Genomic DNA, 22,480 nt, shown 5'->3' with positions numbered 1-22,480 from the left:
GCATATAATTTAATTGGTTAATTCAAGCGCATTTTACCTTATAAATAATTACTCACCTAATGAATTTACACAATTCTATTGTACTTAATTTACTTTTGGTAATTGTAAAAAGTATTTGGCTAATTAATATTTTCATGTGAAGGAGTCAATGAATACAATTATTTTAAAGTCTTATAATATTTAAATATCCAAAGCAATTAAAAAGCGGCCAAGTGCGAGTCGGACTCGCCCATGAAGGGTTCCGCAGAAGCAAGTAACATAATAAAATTGCGGTTTACGATTTATGACGTATTAAAAAAACTACTTACTAGATCTCGTTCAAACCAATTTTTTCGCTGGAAGTTTATTCTAAATTTAGATGGTAGTACATCATATATTTTATTTTAGTTTTATCATTCTCTTATTTTAGAAGTTACAGGGGGGGGGACACACACATTTTACCAATTTGGAAGTGTCTCTCGCACAAACTATTCAGTTTAGAAAAAAATGACATTAAAAACCTCAATATAATTTTTGAAGACCTATCCATAGATACCCCACAAGTATGAGTTTGATGAAAAAGAATTTTTTGAGTTTCAGTTCTAAGTATGGGGAGCCCCCAAAATTTGTTTTTTTTCTATTTTTGTGTGAAAATCTTAATGCGGTTCACAGACTACATCTACATACCAAGTTTCAACAGTATAGTTCTTATAGTTACGGAAAAAAGTGGCTGCGACATACGGACGGACAGACAGACAGACAGACATGACGAATCCATAAGGGTTCCGTTTTTTGCCATTTCACTACGTAACCCTAAAAGGGACTTGTGCCTAGGGTTGCCAACTTTTTTTTGGTGGAACATAGTATTTGCCAGAATAAGGCGTCAACAATATAGTACATTACTAAAAAATATAGTACTTTTAGATAAAATACCTACTAAACATGAGTGTAATAAACGTTTAATCGGAAACATAGTATTTTAGCGTACTATATATTTTTCTAAAAGTATACAGTACAGAGAGCCAAAATATTATATAATATTGTACGGTTGGCAACCCTACTTGTGCCTGAAATAAATTATTTCTTTTTATGAAATTTCAATGTCATTTTTTGTGTTGGGGGTTAAAAATGGATCTCTTATCCCCACGGGCTTTAATGGGCAACTTCTGGCACTAAGACTAGATATATAGGTTTTATTTGCCTCCACGTTTTGAAGATGTTCCAACACGCGCTGGGAAAAGGCTCCTCACAAAAGGGGATTGAAAATATTCCAAAGTAAATTAATTTCTGATTTTATTGAACAATGTCAAATTCTGGAGCTTTCGAGTCAGTAGTACAAAATAACTTCACAAAACTATCAAAACTCACAATAATTAAAAAACATATCGTATACATAATAGTACACAATAATAAATATCTAGTTTTGTACTGAAACTGAATTTAACACAGTGTATGACACAGTGGTTTGTGAAACGTCAAATTTCAAAGTCAACGACAAAGGAGGTAAGGAGGTATATACCTACCTACCTAACCTACCTATTCCTACAAAGAGATTGCATATTCAAATTGCGCCTAACAACCTGAAACCTGAAACAGATGCAGCTGGTAGACCGAGATGGCAACTGTTGACTATTTTAGAAAAATAGCTATCGTAGAGGTTAAAACGAGGAACAAATATTATTCAATTTCACATAATATATGTAGTTTGGCCTCTGCATTATGCTGCCAGAACTATTTTTACTTGATCTTGATGCTGAGATATGTAGCATTTGTACTGCAAAGCGTAATGTTACAACATGACTAGCGTTTGCAACAGGTAATTTATAAAGTCGACAATTAGTTTTACTTTCTACTCGACGCAAATGGAATTTTCGTATATGGTTGTTGACTAGCGCCATCTGTTGTCGAGTAGCGAATCTAATCATTTATTTATTATATCAAACAATGAATTTAATAGATGTATGCTATTATGAGTTTTAATAAGTTAGATAGATATTTTACAAATATATTTGCTGAAATATTCTATTTCAAAGGAAATAAATCAAGTCATGATTGTATGTAAGACGTTAATAATGGTATGAAGTTACTAGAAGGCGTCATAAAATTATAGATAGTTTAATTAAGTACTAATTATGTGGCTAACTTTTTAATGAAAACTAAATATCAACTTCATTACACTTTTTATGAAAAAATAAAAATATTCTATCGATTCACACTTGATTCACACGTCTAGAAATTCAGCCTCATGTTCCATCTGACGGATGGCTTAAAATATACAAATCCAGGCCATAATTTCTTATATTAAAAAAAAAACATTTGACAGACGACAGGCACTTTTGACGTAAATGCATGGAAGTCGATTGTTTTTAGATAACATTTTTTTACCTTAACCGTTCCGCGTTATATATTCGTTTTATTTTTTGATGCAGTGATACATTTTGAGGCTTCTAGCCTCCACAATTATGGTTCTCAACGCCGCTGTGCAGATGTTGAGGTAGTTAACGATATATTTTACATTCTTTTTGTAACCTAAGTTTCTTGTTGATTGCTACCTTACAATTCGCACAAAACGCTTAAATTTAGCATTTTAAGTACATATTTGCAACGCGAATTAATTTTATTGTCATTAAAATGATTGGAACATTGCTAGAACACTCGATTTCTTGTATTTTAGGCATTTATTGGTCATATAGGAAACACGCGTACAGTTCTAGTTAAATATCACTTTTGTCTTCAAGGATGCTATTAAAAAATACGTTTTAGATACTCCAGTATGTACAACAGTCACTCCAATAAATAGAGTGCAAGATAAGCCTGCTAAATTAACATATTATAAGAATAAACATGCAACAATTGTAGGACTTTGTAATAAGGTCATGCAATAGTGACGAATAGTAATTTTGTAAGCGACTGCATCTTTGGCGTATTGTGCTAGTTGCAGTGCGAATGGCACCATGTTCATTATTTGCACTATAGTTCGTTTTTTTTAGTATTAGAAATAAGGTAAACAATCTTAATGTGTCTTTTAATTGAAAAACACATTTTAATAATAAGTTTCAGCAAATATGGAACAATTATGAATGTAATACAATCATTTATATTCTTCTGCTTTCAAAAGTAATAGTTACTGATTTTTATAAAGCGTTTTTCAATTAAAAGACATGTCAAGATCGCTTACCTTCTTGCAAGTTCTTTCTAATGCTAAAAAAACGAACTATAGCTTGTACAAGTGGCACAACTATACAGATGTAGTGTACTTGGTTGCCCTTTTCTAGTTTTCTGATTTATTTGGGATGGTTGCAGCATTTCATTTTTCTTCCATACCTCTGTCATTTGTCATTTCATCATTGACTTGTTTTGCATAAACCTTTTCCTTGGTTTTTACTTTCCTCTTAGATCCCTTCATATTAATTCTTAATTCCGTTCGGAATGAATCTTTGATTTTCCCTTATTTTATTGTGATTTTGATTTGACCATTCTGTACAATATGCACCCCAATCATAGTAAGTTGTAACCCATAAAATCTAATAATGCTCTGCGAGTAGTGTACAATAACACACCCACACACACACTGCATCGCAGCCATAATTGTGTTTTTAGTTTTAAGATATATTTTGTATTAATATGTATGCTAGTTTTAAGGTATTTATCTATGGGCCAATAGTTGCCTGAAAATAAATGTTTTCATTTCATTCATTCAATAACATCTTCAGAGTGCTGGTTGGGTTTCCTAAGTTCTGTAGCTCTTTCACCATGTTTGCAGAGGCACAAACCAATGACTTGCAGCAATTATATTCAAGCAAGTGGCCTCATTACTGCATAGAACCAGGGATAGCACAAAGGATGATTGCTGATCATGTTTGCTGTCTAAATGATAACTTTACTTACTTGGTTGACGCGGTGACCGAAAATGAGTCTTGGCCTCCAACACAAACTAGGCTTAGTAGGCTTGTCTTAATTTCAATTGTCTCATGATTTTTAATTGTCTTATGATAAGGTTCATTTTAATGAGCAGCAGTCACAATAGCCGCGCGCCATGTGCTGTTGCTCTGGTTTGGGCGTGGTCTTGCACTGCCATAGGCGCATGGTGGTGGGTGTGGTACTACATGAACTATCTCCACTACACTTTCACAACATTTCTGCAATTCTGCTCAAGCCAATAGGACAGAATAACAATAAGAAATCGTTGATCTATCCACTTGTCTGTTCTCAGGGAGGCGGAGGAGCTAAAGCAAAACATTTTGAAATTCAAAAGTGAGACATCCATGCTGCAGGAACGCAACCTGTGGTCCCTGCAGCAACAGCTTCAAAAGGTACCATCACCCACACTGTTTGTTAACTGACATAAAATCTTGTAAAATAGTAAACCTTATTACAAAAGGTCCACTGATGGACAATTAAGAATGTTGCTGATTGTATATTATGTATATTTTACTTTTTTGTTATAAGTACTTTTGAAGTATGATATTTACCAAGGATTTTAATAGAATAGAAATAGAAATACATTTATTCCGCGATCATAGACAATGTGAACAGCCAGCACTTTCCAACATAGTGTGATTATTTTCCAGATATACCAAAAAGTTCTGGTCCTGGACTTGGACTATGCCCTGGATAAGAAGGTTGAGCAGGACCTTTGGAATGTCGGCTTCAAGCAGCAGATTGAGGCTCTGCAGGCCATCTCTAAAGATAGAAAGGTAAACCAGTACCCTTGCCGTATGTTTCATTTTTGGTACATGCTTTTGTCGCTGACTGTACTTTTCTTACCACAGGCAACTAATACTCATCGAGGTTGCGTTGTTTCATCACCCAATTCCTATGGGCATCTCCTGTCTCCATGATCAGATCAATTCGATGGTACAGTCACCTGCAATAATATGTTACACAAAGAAGGCCGCAAAAATATCTGACACGATCTTATTTGTCGAGCCATAAGAGCGTGTCACATATTTTTTCGGCCTTCGAAGAGTAACATATTATTGCAGGTGACTGTACACATAATATTCACCATCCGACTTACACTTGTATGCAAATTTTCAGCTTAATCGGAAATTGGGAAGTGGATCAAATTTAGCTTCCAAGATTTGACCCACAGTCCCACACTAACAAAGTAACAAACTTACATACTATCAGGGCAAGTTAAATAAAAGTTTGTAAAAATAGCCAAATGTCTGCTGGTTGTTCGTAGAACCCTCTCCGGAGCGAGGGCGCCGCCATGCTGTCGTGGGTGCTGCAAGCGGCCGCCGGCTTCTACCTGTGTCTGTTGCACCAGATATGTACGGCTTTTAAACTGGACCTGCCCTTCAGGTATTTACAACCATAAAACATAGACAATAAAGTATAATTTGCAACCGGTCACCAAAACCAATCAAATAGATATAAAAGATATAGTCATCCTGGACAACCGCGCCTGGACCCAGGCCTCTTTGCCAATTCGTCATGGCGGCCTGGGCATCCGGCAAGTTGTCAGCGTTGCCCTCCCAGCTTTTTTGTCCTCTTTCCACAGCACGCAAGATCTCGCCAATAAAATTTTTTGCCCTCCTTCCGACAATATCTGCATCCAAATACTGAACGAGGCCAAAAATGCTTGGACGCAAGCCTGCCCGGAAAATCCAATCCCAGCCTTCGTTCAGTCACAAAAACTTTGGGATGAGCCCCTCTGCAGAGCCACCCTTTCTTACTATATAAAGGCACTTATTGATAATACTCAAAGTTCTGCAGAGCGCGCTCGTCTCCTAGCCGTATCGGAGCCAGAGTCAGGGCTCTGGCTTCATGCATTGCCATCCCCCAACATAGGTACCCTCCTAGAAAAAACGACCCTCACACTCGCTACCAGTCTGCGATTGGGGGTCAAAACCAATGAGCCCCACCGCTGCCGCTGTGGCTCCAATGTTGACGAGCTGGGCCACCACGGCTTATCCTGCCAGAGAAGCGCGGGCCGCATCTCTCGCCATGCCTCCCTGAATGATGTCATCCGGAGGGCGCTTGCTTCCGTTAGCGTGCCGGCCATACTTGAGCCGAACGGTATCGCACGTGACGACGGCAAGCGGCCCGACGGAATGACACTTATTCCGTGGAGGCTGGGGAGGACGCTTGTGTGGGACGCCACCTGCGTTGACACGCTGGCGCCGTCCCACCTACAGGTGACCTCCGTCAGGGCGGGAGCTGCGGCTACAACCGCAGAACAGAACAAGCGGCGCAAATATGCTGTCCTCGGTGAGGGATACATATTTGCGCCATTTGGCGTAGAGACTCTGGGACCGTGGGGGCCTAGCGCAAAAGCCTTATTTAAGGAAATGTCCCAGCGTCTCATCGACACCACAGGTGACCAGAGGGCTGGCAGCTACCTCGGCCAGAGAATAAGCCTGGCCATCCAAAAAGGAAACGCTGCCAGCCTCCTGGGCACCATAACAAACGAAGGTGACCTGGGGAGCATTTTTTATTTATAAGTTCTGTTAAATTTTAGTTTTAATTTTAATGTTGTTTTTATTATCACTTTATTTGTTATTGGTAAATAAATGTTAAAGATATAAAATAAAGTGATTGACCTGGTAAATAATACTTCAGCCCATATAGTACGCAAACTTCACAATGCAAGGCTTAGTGTTAATTTAGGCGACCAATCTGGCCTAGTGAGTAGTGTCCCCTGTGAAGCCGATGGTGTTGGGTTCGAAACCCGGTAAGCATTTATTCCTGAGTCAAGGGTGTTTTGTATATCTCTCTCTATACCCATATATGTATAATGTCTCTTTTGTACCCAGACGCCGCGCCTCCCTCCTTGGCTGGGTGGAGGGCTGGAGCCCCGCTCCCGCCCCCGCGGGCCCCAAGCTCCCGCCCCCCGCCGCGGCGCGCTACATATGCCAGCACTGCCTAGTGCATCTAGGTGACCTGGCGCGGTATAGACAGCAACCTAGGGTGGCTTATACTTTCTATAGGTTAGTATACTTTGAATATTAGGATATCACCACAAAATAAATTATAGTATTACCATAGAGAAAGGACACTTTCTACAAATCCGAAGCTTGACAGCGATTCTGGGATGAATCATGTTGTCTCTTTCTAATGTATGGCACTATTCCATCCGGATATTTAAGGTGGTCAAAATTAGAGTCATTATTTTTTTGTTGCCGTGCACGTAAAAGGACGTCAAGTTGTATCAACCTTAATAATTGCTCGAAGCCATGCTGAGCTGAACGGAGCCGAATTTGCCCGAAGTCAGGAGTGCCTCCCCACTGATATTACTTCTCCCTTATTTCCAATTCAATTTTTTTTGGTTGGTTTGTCGTGTATGGTTAACAGAGATATATATAACTCCGTATAAGATAAATAAAGTCTAAGAAAAAAACGTGCCTCGGATGTCAAGCAAAAGTCACTGTCGAATAGATGGCGCCATATACCTTTGGCCTATTGTCGTTTAGATGGCGTTGGCGACACTGTTTGATATTTAACAATTTTAACACGTATCAGTGAAAGAACATGGGTCATTGTGGAACAATAAAAATTAATAATCATATATCCGTAAACATATTTTAATTCATTTATACATTTTCAATTTTATTTTAAGTTTTAATCGTGTGTCGATAGATGGCAGTAAATGTACCGTGACTACAAAATTTACTTTGACAGGACCCCTCTATACTATCTATTCTTTTTGATGGTTAATATATCAATATCATCTTTAAGCCACATGTTCTTAAAAAGACTGTTTAACCTAATTTTAGTATATAGTAGGTACGTAAATTGACAAAAATTCGGTATTAAAGCAAACGTTACGTAAGCGACTGGTACGCATAGTTACGCCAATACTTTGAACTACAATGATATGTGGTATTATCTATGAAAAGGGACCTTATTGTCGATGGCGCTCACGACTATAACTTCGATGAATAAAATACGTAGTAGGTTTAAATTGAACATTCTGGCTCATTTCGGTTCGCTCGGTCCCAATTTAGCAATTAAGTTTCTGTGAATACTGGAACATTCAATTTTCTTGTCTATCCATTGTGGAGGTCAATAAAATTTATGTTATGTAACGCTGATGAACTGATCAGTCATCGAGTTTAAAGGTCCCTTTTTATTGTTTTTTTTAATAACTCGTAAACGGTAGCCTGTAGCAAAAAATGTTCTGATACATAAGTAATCTACATACAATTTTCTACATTAAACATTCTATAAACTTTTTCGCTACCTTCAATATTTAAGGGAGAAAGTAAAGGGGTCATCCATTAATTACGTCACACGTTTAGGGGGAGGGAGGGGGTCAAGAAAATGTGACATTGTGACATGGGGGAGGGGGGAGACACAAATTTTGTGACGTCACTTTAAGTTCATCAGTAACCGAAAATTTATTTAAATTATTTAGTTCGCTGTACATTTAAATGACAAGGTTTTAAAACGAAAATAGTTTTTAATCGTTTACACAACACAAAAAACCTAGAAATTGGTGTGACGTAATTAGTGGATGACCCCAAATTATACTCAATATATAAATCAATATTATAGGACATTTAAACACAATTTCTCTCTAAGCCGGAATGTAGAAAGTAAGCTAGGGGAAGGGAATATCAAGGGTGCGGCACGGCTACTATTCTCTAGTGACGTAATAGCTCCTAACACAAACGACACCCTTGAAGCCTTACGAAGTAAACACCCCACCCCGGATGCCAACCTGCCTCTCCCTGATCCTCCTGACCCATCCGGCCCTTGTCTCCGTGTGTCCTCAGACGATATTTTAAAATCTGTTTTTTCATTTCCGAATGGCTCTGCCGGCGGCCTCGACGGTTTGTCACCGCAACATTTAAAAGACCTTTTGAGCCACACATGTGGTGAGGCTGGTGACGAACTCCTTAAAGAGGTAACAGCCCTGGCCAATTTCATGCTCTCGGGATTGGTAATCCCGGAAATAACTGATGTCCTTTACGGTGCCAACCTGTGTGCTTTGGCAAAAAAAGATGGCGGAATCAGGCCAATAGCAGTTGGATCAACTTACCGTCGCTTAGCTGCGAAATGCTGCTGTGCTGCTGTTTCAAGCAAGTTGACCGGCTACTTCCAACCTATTCAACTGGGTTTTGGTTCAAAGGGCGGCTGTGAAGCGGCGGTGCACGCTCTACGAACTTTCATTGATAGAAGGGAATGTGAGGTTTTAGTAAAAGTCGATGTAAAAAACGCCTTTAACTCAGTCGACCGTGGTACCGTCCTGGCCCAAGTTAAAGAAAAAGTACCGGAGCTTTTCAACTTTGTTTGGCAATGTTATAGTTCCCCCTCAAAATTATTGTTTAAAAATAACTCACTGCTGTCATCCGTGGGATGCCAACAAGGAGACCCCTTAGGTCCGGCCCTGTTTAGCTTGGCAATTCAACCGATCATCGAAAGTCTAAATAGTAGCTTTAATGTTTGGTATTTGGATGACGGCACCCTGGGTGGTGATGCCGAAGTGGTAATAAACGATCTTCAAACTCTTTCAGAGAAATTTTCTCAAATAGGCCTCGAGTTTAATTTTTCAAAATGCGAAATATTCTTCCCAGACGAATATATTCAAAAAGACATAGCCCTATCGCGATTCCGTGCAATGGCACCAAACATAAAAAATATAGACAGCACTTCGCTTCACCTCCTTGGGTCACCCGTCCTGGATGAATCGTTTCCGGCATTTGTCAATCAAAATTATCAAAAATTTATTACATTTTCAGACCGCTTGCGCCAAATCAATGTTCACATGGCTTACACTTTAATTAAATACTGCCTTTTCGTTCCAAAATTTACATATGCCCTTCGTTGCAGCCATCTTTGGATGTACCCCGACCTTTTAGAAAAACTTGATGATGTAATAAAAACCACCCTCACATCAGTCATAAATATTGATTTGGACTACAACCAATGGTCCCAAGCCTCCCTTAAGACCAAGTTCGGCCTGGCCAGTCGCATAAGGGCTCACGCTAGACAGCGTCCATGATGTTTATCTGGGGTCGCCGTCATCGAAAACGATGAGGAGGACTATATATATACCTATTAGACACGGAGGTATAGGGATCCGCAAAATTTCGATCATATCTCTTCCTGCATTTCTTTCATCCATTCACAGCACCCAAAATTTAGTTGCCAAAATTCTAAAAAATCCTCCTGATCTCCAAATTTCCTTTGCCTCAGATGCCATAGATTTTTGGAGGGCGAACTGCCCCAACACCGACCTGCCTACGACTCCCTGCTCGCAACGACAATGGGATGAGCCGCTCTGCGCTCTGGTACGGGATCACCTGCACGAAACGTTCACCAGTCCCGTAGAGCGTGCTCGTCTCCTTGCTTGTTCCGAGTGGGAGTCGGGGGCGTGGTTACACGCCTTACCCTCCAAGAATCTTGGCACTCTTGTCAGCAATGAGACATTCAGACTCTCGGTGGCACTGCGACTCGGTGCAGTCTGTGTCGCTCCGCACACATGCCACTGTGGATCTACCGTCACTGGTAGGGGCCTGCACGGTCTGTCTTGCTGCAGGAGCGCGGGCCGCATCACACGCCACGCCAGCATCAATGACATTCTGCGCCGGGCCTTTACCAGTGCCGGAGCACCAGCCGTCCTGGAACCCACAGGCCTGACCAGGGACGACGGCAAAAGGCCCGACGGGATGACTTTGGTTCCCTGGAGGCTGGGCCGGCCCCTAGTGTGGGACGCCACGTGCGTCGACACACTGGCGCAGTCCCACCTCCCGGGAACCTCGACCAAGGCCGGGACGGCCGCCGCAACGGCCGAGCACCTCAAACGGCGCAAATATGCAGCCATTGATTCTGGTTGCATGTTTGAGCCGTTTGGGGTGGAAACCCTCGGGCCTTGGGGACCCGGGGCACACCAAATATTTAGGGAGCTGGCGAAGCGTCTTAATGATGCTACAGGTGACCAGAGGGCTGGGTACTTCCTTGCCCAGCGAATTGGCATTGCCATTCAGCGCGGCAATGCCACCAGCCTTCTGGGCACCCTACCATCCGGCGCCGAGCTAGCTCCCATTTTTTATCTGTAAATATTTGTATATAGTTGTTAGAGTTTAGTTTTAGTTTTAATTTTAATGTTTAGTTTAATTATTTTGTTAATACTTTTATTTTTTTTACAATTATATTATCTTTCAATCAAAACATAAATTGACTACTAAATATTCCTGCAAGGAGTAATAAGGTCTGTTTAATAAATAACATTTTAGCCTTTTTGTGAATTCATTTGAATTATTGAACTGCTTAATTAAATTATTTATATCAGAAATTAAATTTCCGTAATATATTAGTAGCTTATTATTACTCTTAACCTATGTTAGTGACTACCTATGTTATGTACTTTATTTAGATCTAATAGACATGTAGGCTACTCCAGTACTCCCAGAAAGCGCCATCTATCCTGTCTGCTACAGTGGCTAGGAGACTGTTGGCGCTGCCGCGTACGCGCCGCACCAGCGACGCCACCCGCTTGCGCATGATGGCGTGGAAGCCGTCGGTGCGCGTCTCCGCGAACATACCGCTAGCGCTGCAATAGCGCGGCAGCCCCAACAGCATCCTAAAAGCGTTATTATGTTGGACGCGTTGGGCGCTGTAAGTTTTTTGAGTAAAGTTGATCCTTAGGCTGCAGGTGTAAAATGACTGGCAGTACGCCTTAAAAAGGGTGATTTTATTGCTAGTGCACCTTGCGAACCTACGAATCAACATATTACTTCTTACTGTCAGCACCCTACGCTCCCTTTCCCATCTACGTCATCTTTTAGCGATGCGGTTACCCAGTGTCCCAAGTACTTAAATTCTCTTACTACTTTAAGAGGAGTGCCATTCAGTCTCACTGGAGGTAACATTTGGTCGTTTAATTGGACTATTCTTCCTCTGAAAACTAGCAGCTCGATTTTAGAGACATTGTACTTGAGACCCGGGGCCTCCGCATACCGCTCACAAACACCTACTAGCGTCCTAAGGGCGTCGATCGATGGGCTTAGCAACACCATGTCGTCCGCGTAACTGATGTTATTTACGAACGTTCCATCTATTGAACATCCGACCATAGTGTTGCTAAGCTCCTCGATCAGCCGATTGACATATAGGCTAAAGAGTCTGGGCGACGCAAGCCCCCCTGCCTGACCCCGCAATCCAACCTATACTCATCGGATAGCGAACCCGCCCACTTAACGACATTGGTTTGGTGGCCGTACCAAAACCTGAACAATTCCACCAATTCCCCGGGTAAAGACGTCTCCTCGTACAGTTTTTGCCAAAGTCTGTTATGGGACACCAGATCGAAGGCTTTCGAGAGATCAAGAAAACACGCCAAAACTGGTTTTTTCCTGTCTGAGTAGTATCGGACAGTGTGCTTAAGACAAAGGACTGCCGTCTCGGTGGATAAGCCCGGCCGAAATCCAAATTGTGCGTCATAAAGCACCGTGTGTTTTTCCAACTATTTGTCAAGCACACTGTCCAACACCTTTGCTACAATCGTAGCCAACGAAATGGGCCTATAATTTTTAATGTCCGAGGTGTCTCCTGTACGGTTTTTAATAATTGGTACTACCACGGTTCGGTTGTCATCATGTCGCTCGGTATATAAGTATGGCTGACACAGAAGCTGAAGAACATGGCGAGTACTCTAGGTAAGTGTACCCCTGCATGCTGCAGGTGCTCAATGCTAAGGGAGTGGTGTCCTGGCGACTTCCCTCGCGTCATGTTCTTCACCACCGATGCCACCTCCTTAGCTGTATTTCTCACCAGAGGCCCCGAAGGCACACACCTCGTTGGAGGTGGGCCCCCGCAGGGCCCCAAGGGAGACTCAACCTTGAAATGCTTCTGAAACAAATCAGCTATCTCCTTAGGCTCGCTAACACCCTCTACACTCACAGGGAGGCCCGCCCTCGGTCTCAATTTATTAGTTTGCTTCCAGAAATTTTTAAAGTCATTAATCAAATAATTTTTAATGTCATTCCTTGAAAATTATAGATGTTGGTTCCATTGTACTCAATACTTCTTTTAAAATGTATATAATTATTTGATTGCCTACATGTACCCTACCATTGTGCTCTGCATGATTCCAACCGGTACGAATGGAGGTCCAAGGGGGAGGCCTATGTTCAGCAGTGGACGTCTTATGGCTGAGATGATGATGATGATGATGTACCCTACCTTATTCTTACAGGGTCAACTTGGGAATAACTCCTTACAGTTACAAAGGTCTTTAAAGAGATAATTATCCAAATTTTAATTGGCAATTTTAGAAATAAAATTGATAGTATAAAACTTGTTGAAGTCAGGGGTGCGAAATCTTGACTTCGGTCAAACTCGGCTCCGCTTGGCTTAGAATTGCTCCGAGCAATTATTAGGGTTGGCACCACTTGACTTCCTTTTGCGTGCACAACCACAGATAAGATAATCACTTGATTTTTGACAACCCTAAATAGCCGAAACAGATAGTGCCATATATTAGAAAGAGACAGCATCATTCGACCCTGAACCGCTGTCAAACTTCGTTTTTGTAGGAAGTTTCCTTTATGTACGGTAGTACTATTAATTATTCTGTGTCGAAGTCTGCGTGCGCCTGTTTATACTTTATACGCTGCTAGCGGGAGGCCGAGCGCGCACGCAGGCGCATGCGCAGGCGCCGGTCACGCGCACGCACGCGCTACTCAACTCCCTGCTCAAGTCAGCCACAGTGCGATTTTGTGATTGCGATGGGGCGAGTGACAAATTGACAATGGAATGCAAGAGGATATTAGAAAGAGAGATGCCTAAGAGTACCATGCCATAATGAATACCTGTGTTTTAGCTGTATATTGTGTTATTGCTTTATAGTGTTAATGCATTATGATGTTAATGTATTCCAATTTGTGCCGCTTTGGCATTAGCTATAAGGTGCAATTTGTTTTGTTGTAATAATAATAATAAATAAATATGTCAGTGTCTCACGGAAGTTTTGTTATAAAAGGGACCCACTTCCAGATGACCTACAAACTTTATATTTGGTGGCAAATGTATATAGAGGAAAAAATCTGAGCAAGTGAAGGTCAATGACAATGTAATGGGAACTCTTGGGTTAGCTAATTTAATTTAAATAAGCACCACTAGCACAAACTGAGCGCTTAGCCCGAAACACGACAATATCGTTACCTGCCTCTTTATCACTCTTTCATATTTGAACAAATAACAAAATTTAAATTTTCGCGTATCGAGGTAGGCTCTCTGTAAACAAACAGCCTTTATGAATAAATGTCATAGACGTAATAGTGAAAAACTGTTAACAGTACATCAGGTGCTACATTACGACACCCGGATATAATAAGCACATTGGGTGATGATAATAATAACAAACTAGATAACTACGTCTTCTTCCTGGCGTTATCCCGGCATTTTGCCACGGCTCATGGGAGCCTGGGGTCCGCTTGACAACTAATCCCATGATTTGACGTAGGCACTAGTTTTTACGAAAGCGACTGCCATCTGACCTTCCAACCTAGAGGGGAAACTAGGCCTTATTAGGATTAGTCCGGTTTCCTCACGATGTTTTCCTTCACCGAAAAGCGACTGGCAAATATCAAATGATATTTCGTACATAAGTTCCTAAAAACTCATTGGTACGAGCCGGGGTTTGAACCCGCGACCTCCGGATTGAAAGTCGCACGCTCTTACCGCTAGGCCACCAGCGCTTCTAGATAACTACGTCAAAAATTTAAAGGGCCATATGTACTGTAAAACGTAATGTATCGTAATACATAGTACATTACTATATAGGCCTGGAAACGAAGGGTTGTAGGCCATGTAGATATACACCGAAAACACCGTTTCTCGCCGATATTTGTATAGTGCATTTCTCAAACTTGCAATGAAATATCTATAAGCTACGGTGAGGTGACCAAAATTGAGAAAAAATTGTCTAAAAATTTAATTTAGAAAGGAGCAAGTACCAGAGCCTCATGAGTTACGAGGTATTGTTGACCAACCTGCCGGGCCCCAGCGGCCGGGGCGCGTACGAGTAATCGTGGGCCGCAGCTGCTGTTAGAAACAAAAGAAGGTTGCTTTTGCTTTTTTTTTGCATTATGGTACGGAACCCTTCGTACGCGAGTCCGACTCGCACTTGCCTGGTGTTTTCTTTAACCTTGGCCATAGTCCCATTTGTATGGGATCTACTACCGCCGTGCGAATGTATGAACGACTAGTTTAAAGTGACACTTTTTCAATGTATTTGAAATAGGTATTTGAGTATTTATGGGTATGAAAAAGTAAAACGATTATTTCAAAATGAATTCCTTGTCCTTGGTTTATACGAAAATGATACCAAACTTGACCTGACAGCTACAGGTAGGTAGAAACAGACCGCATTGTACCGCCGGAATCGCATTTCCCCTCTCCCTTTTTGGGTGAAAGCAAAGAGTTAAAATCCTTAAGACATTATATCAATAGAGTATGATCCAAGGAACAATCGTGCCAAGCGGCATCGCCTGGGATAAAACGGCCAACTCAGTGCACTTCTCCATTTACATTTTCCCTTAAATATTTTTTTAAATATTGATCCTAGCAAAAAAGTATATAGAATATTCGTTGTAGTAAATTTTATGTAGATTACTTATGTATAAGATTTTTTGTACAAGCCACCATTTACGAGTTATTTACAAAAAATATTAACAATTGATTTACTTTCTCCTTTAAATATTGATCCTAGTGAAAAACTGTATACAATATTTAATGAAGAAAACTTTATGTAGATTACTTATGTAAAATATTTTTATAATATAAATATTAACAATTAAAAATATTAATAATTAACTTTCTCCCTTAAATATTTTTTTAAATATTGATCCTAGCGAAAAAGTGTATAGAATATTTAATGTAGAGAATTTTATGTAGATTACTTTTGTATAAGAACATTTTTTGCTACAGGCCACGGTTTACGAGTTATTTATAAAAAACTATAAAAAGGGACCTTTGAACCCGATTTCTTTTCAAACACAACATGACTGATCAGTTCATCAGCGTCACATAACATAAATTGACCTGCGCAGTGGATAGACGGCTAAATTTTATGTTCCAGTATTCACAAAATCTTAATTGCTAAATTGGGACCGAGCGAACCGAAATGGGCCAGAATGTCCAATTTTAACCTACTACGTATTTTATTCATCGAAGTCTTTGTCGTAAGCGCCATCGACAATAAGGTCCCTTTTCATAGATAATACCACATATAGTGCTTAAATGATGAATTTTGTTTAAAAAGACTACATACCGTTGTCATTGTAAGCTCCGTGTGTGTGCGTGTGTTTATAAAACATAACAACAACATTACTTCCCAGGCACGCGCTCGTGGTGTCGCCCCACTCCGGGCAGCCGTACAACCAGCTGGCGCTGCTGGCGCGCCGACGCGGGCGCCGCCTGGGCGCCATCTACTGGCACGTGCGCGCCATCCTGGTGCGCGCGCCCTTCCCGCCGGCGCCCATCAACCTCGCCAGGACGCTGCACGATGCGGCTGGGTGAGTCCCACTCCCATCCCCCTTAGTGTAAGGCCTGAGTGGACGCTCGGAGCGGAGCGTTCGTAAGGGCGTGCAGCGTGGCGTCGGGCTCACAAGTGATGTGAGCAGCGTGCACTAAGGCCACTCGTACACGTTTGCATTTGTATAATATGCACGCCGCACGCCCCGCCCCGCTGCACGCTCAACTCGAGCGTCCACTCAGGCCTTACACTTAGTCATACCAAGGATATATGTAACTCCGTATAACATTAAATAAAGAATAAGAAACAAAATGTGCCTCCAGAAATCAAGAAAAAATTATGCTGGAAAATATGACGCCATACCTTTGGCCAGTTTGGCCTATACTTGTGTAGATAACGACACCGTTTGTTATTTAACAATTTTAACACATAATCAAAACAAGGACCAAAGTCAATTGTGTGTTCTAAAAGTTTTAAATCTATGTCGGAAAATTCTCTTTGGTCGTACCTTAGATGCCCCACTCTGATGAGGTTAATGACACATGTAGAATTTAATAACAAAATCTATTGAAATAGTCAATAAAAAAAAAAAACACTTTATTTAACCACTTTCCGGAGACTCTTAAGAGTTTCAAATTCAAAAACAAAGCAACTTCTTCTGGGTCTGATGTCTGAATGAGAAGTTAAGAAATCTCAATATACTTTGTTTTATACTTTATTTATAATGTAGTACGTATTTGTTTCCAGCCAAGTAGCGCCGCCGGCGCCGGCGCTCCTCCCCGGCCGCGCCGCGCCCGCTCCCGCGTACGCCCCGCCGCGCGACGCGCACGCATACGTCACGCTACTAATACGCGCCGTGCGCGACATACACACAGGGGAGAGGTACCATCGCCCACACAGTTTTTTTTTTCTGTTTTGAACTGCCATCAGTCGATAACGAGTGTAACGACTAACTCACACTGGCATTAAAAGTGCATGGATATGTTTCAACCGTAATATAGGCTACATTCCTACTAGTCAAATCAGCTTCTTTTTTAGAACTGTCAAATTGCTGTCAATTTGCTAATATGGAATTTATATGAAAACGAATGTAGTGACGTCACTGTCAACTCACCTACTTTTTATACACTCAGCGTCAAAAAAATCGCACATCTTAACTTTTTTCTTTCAAGCGGTTTTAAACCTTATATTATATAAGGCAAGATAAGACTATGGGGCCTTATTTGAAAGGTTATGAAACCCTCTATTGGAAAATGTCGTAAAATGGACGATCTACCCCATACAAAAAGAAAAAATTCAGGAAAAACGAATCGACGTGTATTCAGGTTAAAATTGCAAAGAATAAAAACACTAGAAAATCAACAGATACGGAAAAAACAAACTTAAAACTAAACTTAAAACCTAGTGCTGCCTCCTCTTGCCCTCCGAGTAGCTTCCATGTGATTAGTCATGACTGTCATGAGTGCCTCGATGCGTTTTTGAGGAAAGTTGTTCCACTCCTCAATAATGGCGTTTTGAAGCCTGTCGAGAGTGGCAAGAGCAGGATCAGGCGACCGAACCCGCCGATTTAGCTGATCCTAGTGATGTTCGATTGGGTTCAGGACAGGGTTCCTTGCTGGCCACTCCATTACCGTGATCCCAACCCCCCACAGTTAGTCTCACCCAAATAACGCAGTGTGACAGCGGGCGTTGTCATGCATAAACTGGAAGTTGGGTCTAACAAAACCATCATATGGGATCACATGCTCCTCCTAGAACTCCGTTATGTAACGCCGAGCATTCAGGGATCCCTGCCTGTGACCACCTTCAGTGCGGGAAATGCACAGGAGATCAGTTTACTCGTCGATCGAAATGCCGCCCCAGAACATGCGAGATCCGTCCCCTAAGCAGACGGTTTCTTCAGTGCAGGCCTGCGTAAATTGCTCTACCTGCCTCCTACACACCTCCCTGCACCTGTCGTTGGTGTAAAGGCACACCTTCGTCTCGTCGGAAAAGAGGACATTCCTCTATTGTTCAAACGTCCAATCTTCATGCAGTCGGCAAAATTGCCTCCTGGCTATTCGATGCTATTGCTTTAATTGGGGGCCTGTAGCAGCTCTACGGGGCAACATCCTCTTCTCTTCCGGCTTTCTTCCGATCGTAGAGATGCTTACTGCTGTTTTTTGAGCTGCTTGAAGCTGCTGCTGCAGCTCAACAGACTCGGAGAAACGGTTCTGCAAAGAGTTCGATACAATGTACCGATTGTCTCTAGCGGAACAGCAGTGTTGTCTTCCAGGTCCAGGCCTCCTGATGTAACCACCAGTCACCTGGAACCCCAGCAAGACTCCACCGATGTACAGTTAGGAGCATTGCTGTTTTTACAGTATAGTAACGCTACAGATGTACTGCATTATTATTTTCTATCGTATTTTCACGGAAACGTACGAACGTGTCATGCTATTTCAGTCAGTCTCGGTACAAAAAGTACTGACGTTGACTGTAAGTAGCATGACAAATACGAACGTTTCCGAGAAAATACGAAGGAGAATAATTATGCACTACATCTCTACTCTATGAGTAATGTTTCTTGTATAACGGATCTCGGGAGGTTAAATTCTCCATATTTTAGTAGTGATCGGTGATATAGTGGTAATAAGATCCCATAACTTATTTATTTGCAGATTGGAAGCGGCCGACCAACTAGTAGAGACCCTAAACACTTCTCTCACGTCTCTAGTCGCCACCGACAGTTTTGAATCCATGACTCTGATTAAGGTAAGACTGATAAACTTTTTAGGGTTCCGTACCCAAAGGGTGAAAGCGGAACCCTATTACTAAGACTCCACTGTCCGTCTGTCTGTCACCAGGCTGTATCTCATGAACCGTGCTAGCTAGACAGTTGACATTTTAACAGATTATGTGTTTTTGTTGCCGCTATAAAAACAAATCCTAAAAGTACAGAACCCTCAGTTGGCGAGTCCGACCCGCACTTAACCGGTTTTTTCTTAAAATGACACCAATAGCTGTGACGTTCATAGGCTAATCATTGTTTGTTATAATATTTTAATATTATCATTATAAGACATGTAAGGATATACACAAGTGGCCCTAACTGTCACGAAACTTATGTTATTAAATTTCTAGATGGTATGCGTGATAATATGGCTAGTGCACACCACAACGGACGAGCTCACGGCCACGGAACAAGCGCTGAGCGAGAGCGAGTCCGCGGCCGCGGCGCTGAGCCAAACGCTGGCTGTGGGCACGCTCCTGGCGCTCTTACTGCCGTCGCATACCGCTGAGAGCCCTTTGGACCGGGCGCTGCCTGCACGTAAGTCATATTTCATACGCACAAAGCTAAAAAAAAAACAATAGCACCATCCATAGAGTCTCTGCGGAGAGAGAAGAGTCGTGGAATCGAAGGGGCCCAATACATTCCACTCTTTTTATTCCGCACAGACTCTTAACAAGGATTAGACAGTAGCAGAAATAGCTAAACGGTGAGGTGTTTAAAATTACCTTCACTCGCTCTTATTCTCTATACAATAAAGATAGGTTTAGTTCATTTTGATCAACTCGCCTGTTTAGCAACTTCTGCTGCTGGCTGAAAAGGTGCCTCGAAAATACAAGAAAAAAATATGCTCGAAAAGATGGCGCAATCGCTATACCTTTGGCCTATACTCGTGTAGATGGCGACACCGTTTCATATTTAACAATTTTAACACATAGTCTGTTGTCGAGATCCTGAATATTACCTAACTTGTTGAAAAAATAACTTTAAGACAAATTTCTATAAGTAGTACATTTGTTGACATGTCATGTGACACTCCACCATATTATTTTTTTAATTTTTCGATAAATATTTAAATCCTGTGTCGAAAGATGACAGTAAATTTACTGTGACAATAAGCCTCTATACTATACACTAAATTCTCTTTGCTAATACGGTAATAGGCCAGGAGGCCGTTTATAAATTATACAGGGTGTTTTGTACATCGTTTGCCAAATTAAAACGGCGGATAGGTTGAGTCATTTGCTATTTTCTCATTGTACAATATGTTTGTATTTACTGTCTCCAGTGAAGGTGTGCCTGGAGTGGGTGGTGCAGCACCCGCGGCTCGTGCACTCGGCGCCGTTCGCCGCGCGGCCGCTGCTCTGGCATGCGCTCGCGCACACCCTCAACAAGCTGCCCAACGAGGACTGCGACAAATGTGAGTTTGCGCCATCTAGTGACGTTCTTTGCAGTCTAAATAGTTCAGCTACAGCGCGCTAGAGGGCGTTCGTATATGCAGCAAAACATGTTTCGCTTTACCACAGCGTAAGCAATACCAATATTATCATTAATTTTGAATAATTTTACGGTTTAGACTCACTTGTTTTTAGTCACTCGCGCGACATGTTTCGGAGAGCCTAGGTCTCCTTTCTCAAGCACTAACAGTGCGAGCAGCGTTCACGACGGCCGTGTATCGCGTACTGCCGTACCGTAAAATTATTCAATGTTAGTATGTCTCACAACAGTTTAAATTCGATGAAATGTGAGTTTGTTCACCGAGCAAAAGCGCAGGTCTCCGGTTCAGGCCCCGTAGACTACATGCCAATCGCTAACGCTCCGTAGCGAACGAAACGCAACTGTCACTGTCACTCTAATATGGAAGAGTGATAGAGAGACACAGCGATTCGATGGAGTAGCGATAGCGATTGTCACCTTGGCTAGGCCGCTAGCTACGATAATAATGTCCGGATTTTCTCGCGTACAAGTCGCATTTTTCAAGCTATTCCCGTGAAATTTCGTGAGTATGTTCGATAATTATATTTTTTTTTCGTGTTTGCGAACGGACCTGAAGTCAATGCCCCTAAAAGTACTAATTGATACCAATTTTATAGATGACACCGTACCCCTGCCTGAGGACGAAGAGCTCCACGGTTTCCAACCCCTGGAGCGGTCGATGGAGCACCTCGAGTTCTGCCACCACGCCGCTTGGGACACGTACGGGCGCAGCGTCCCTGATGTTGAAGAGGAGAAGCCACTGGACCAGGATGTGCCGTGAGTTTACTACCCCACAAAAGGTTTCCAACTCCTGGAACGGTTGGTGGGAGCCATAAGTTTGTTACCGCTGCACTTGACTGAAAGTAGGTTGTCATTGTCAACCCCTGGAGGGGTCCCTAGGAGCCGCGAGTTTACCCCTCCAATTGTAGAGAAGGGAAAAGGTTGTCGACCCCTGATGAAGTAGCTAGGAGCCGTATGTTTATGACCCCTGGACCTAGTAGAGAAAAGGTTTCCGATCCCATAAACAATCGCTGAGAGCTATAAGTTTCTTGTCGCTGCACTTGTTGAGAAAAGGTTTTCAACCCTGAAACGGCGGGGACCTGTTAGCTTACTATCCCTAGGTCTTAGTTGAGAAAAAGTTTCCAACTCCTGGTACAGTCGCTGGGTCTCGTAATCATAGTACTAAAAGATAAGAAAAAAGTTACCAACTCCAACTCTTCCATTTTTTACAAAAAAACGGAACCTTATCAACATACACTTAGACCCACTTGCGCCATTTCACTAACCCGGCGTTAAGCGGTTTAACCGTCAACCCAGTGTCAAATTGTACTGGTAACCATGGGTTTAACCTGTTAACCCCGGGTTAGTGGAATGGTGCAAGTGGGCCTTACAGTCGCCTTTCCCTTGCAGCCACCCGTCCGTGGTGTCCCCCGACTGCCTAAGCAACGACCCGGAGCTGGAGGCGCGCGTGAGGGCCAACCGGCTCGTCGCACTCGGCTCGCGGCTCGTCGCCATTGCTCCCGAACACTTCTCTGTCTCGTAAGTATTACTTGTCATGCTATTTCAGTCAACCTCAGTACTTTTTGTACCGAGACTGACTGAAATAGCAAGACACGTTCGTACACTTCCGTGAGAGGATGGAAAATAATTGTGACTTATTTTTCCAATGATATTATATAGATATGGCCAATGGCATGCCATAACTTGAAAAGCGAAAAATGTTTTTAATGTTACGGTAGCACATACTTACAATATTATGTGTTCACACCTATACGCAAAAGAGATGGCATGATTGAAAGAATACTTAAGTAAAAAAGAGAAGACTA

At 42.0% G+C, this 22,480-nt stretch overlaps 1 protein-coding gene and 1 long non-coding RNA gene across 4 annotated transcripts in view; both read left to right on the top strand.

Annotated features, from left to right (window-relative positions):
- LOC134678444 (uncharacterized) overlaps positions 1–604 on the top strand; it is a 59,260-nt gene extending 58,656 nt beyond the window's left edge. The window contains exon 2 of the long non-coding RNA XR_010100182.1: positions 563–604. This is a non-coding gene — a long non-coding RNA (uncharacterized LOC134678444). The remainder of the gene's footprint in view (positions 1–562) is intronic.
- A 1,704-nt stretch (positions 605–2,308) lies between these two features.
- The window catches only part of LOC134678387 (uncharacterized), a 53,609-nt gene continuing 33,437 nt past the window's right edge, over positions 2,309–22,480 (top strand). For all 3 annotated transcript variants that reach the window (XM_063536942.1, XM_063536944.1, XM_063536945.1), the window contains exons 1-12: positions 2,309–2,473; positions 4,193–4,292; positions 4,551–4,676; positions 5,168–5,286; positions 6,741–6,914; positions 16,272–16,448; positions 17,156–17,290; positions 19,069–19,162; positions 19,532–19,718; positions 20,467–20,598; positions 21,272–21,431; positions 22,065–22,193. In XM_063536942.1, the coding sequence (XP_063393012.1) occupies positions 2,442–2,473; positions 4,193–4,292; positions 4,551–4,676; positions 5,168–5,286; positions 6,741–6,914; positions 16,272–16,448; positions 17,156–17,290; positions 19,069–19,162; positions 19,532–19,718; positions 20,467–20,598; positions 21,272–21,431; positions 22,065–22,193 (1,565 nt within the window). In that variant the 5' untranslated portion in view covers positions 2,309–2,441. The remainder of the gene's footprint in view (positions 2,474–4,192; positions 4,293–4,550; positions 4,677–5,167; positions 5,287–6,740; positions 6,915–16,271; positions 16,449–17,155; positions 17,291–19,068; positions 19,163–19,531; positions 19,719–20,466; positions 20,599–21,271; positions 21,432–22,064; positions 22,194–22,480) is intronic.

Source organism: Cydia fagiglandana, chromosome Z (assembly GCF_963556715.1).
Source record: "Cydia fagiglandana chromosome Z, ilCydFagi1.1, whole genome shotgun sequence".
Taxonomy (NCBI): domain Eukaryota; kingdom Metazoa; phylum Arthropoda; class Insecta; order Lepidoptera; family Tortricidae; genus Cydia; species Cydia fagiglandana.
Note: the sequence above shows the minus strand (reverse complement) of the source record. Positions and strands in the feature narration are given on the sequence as shown.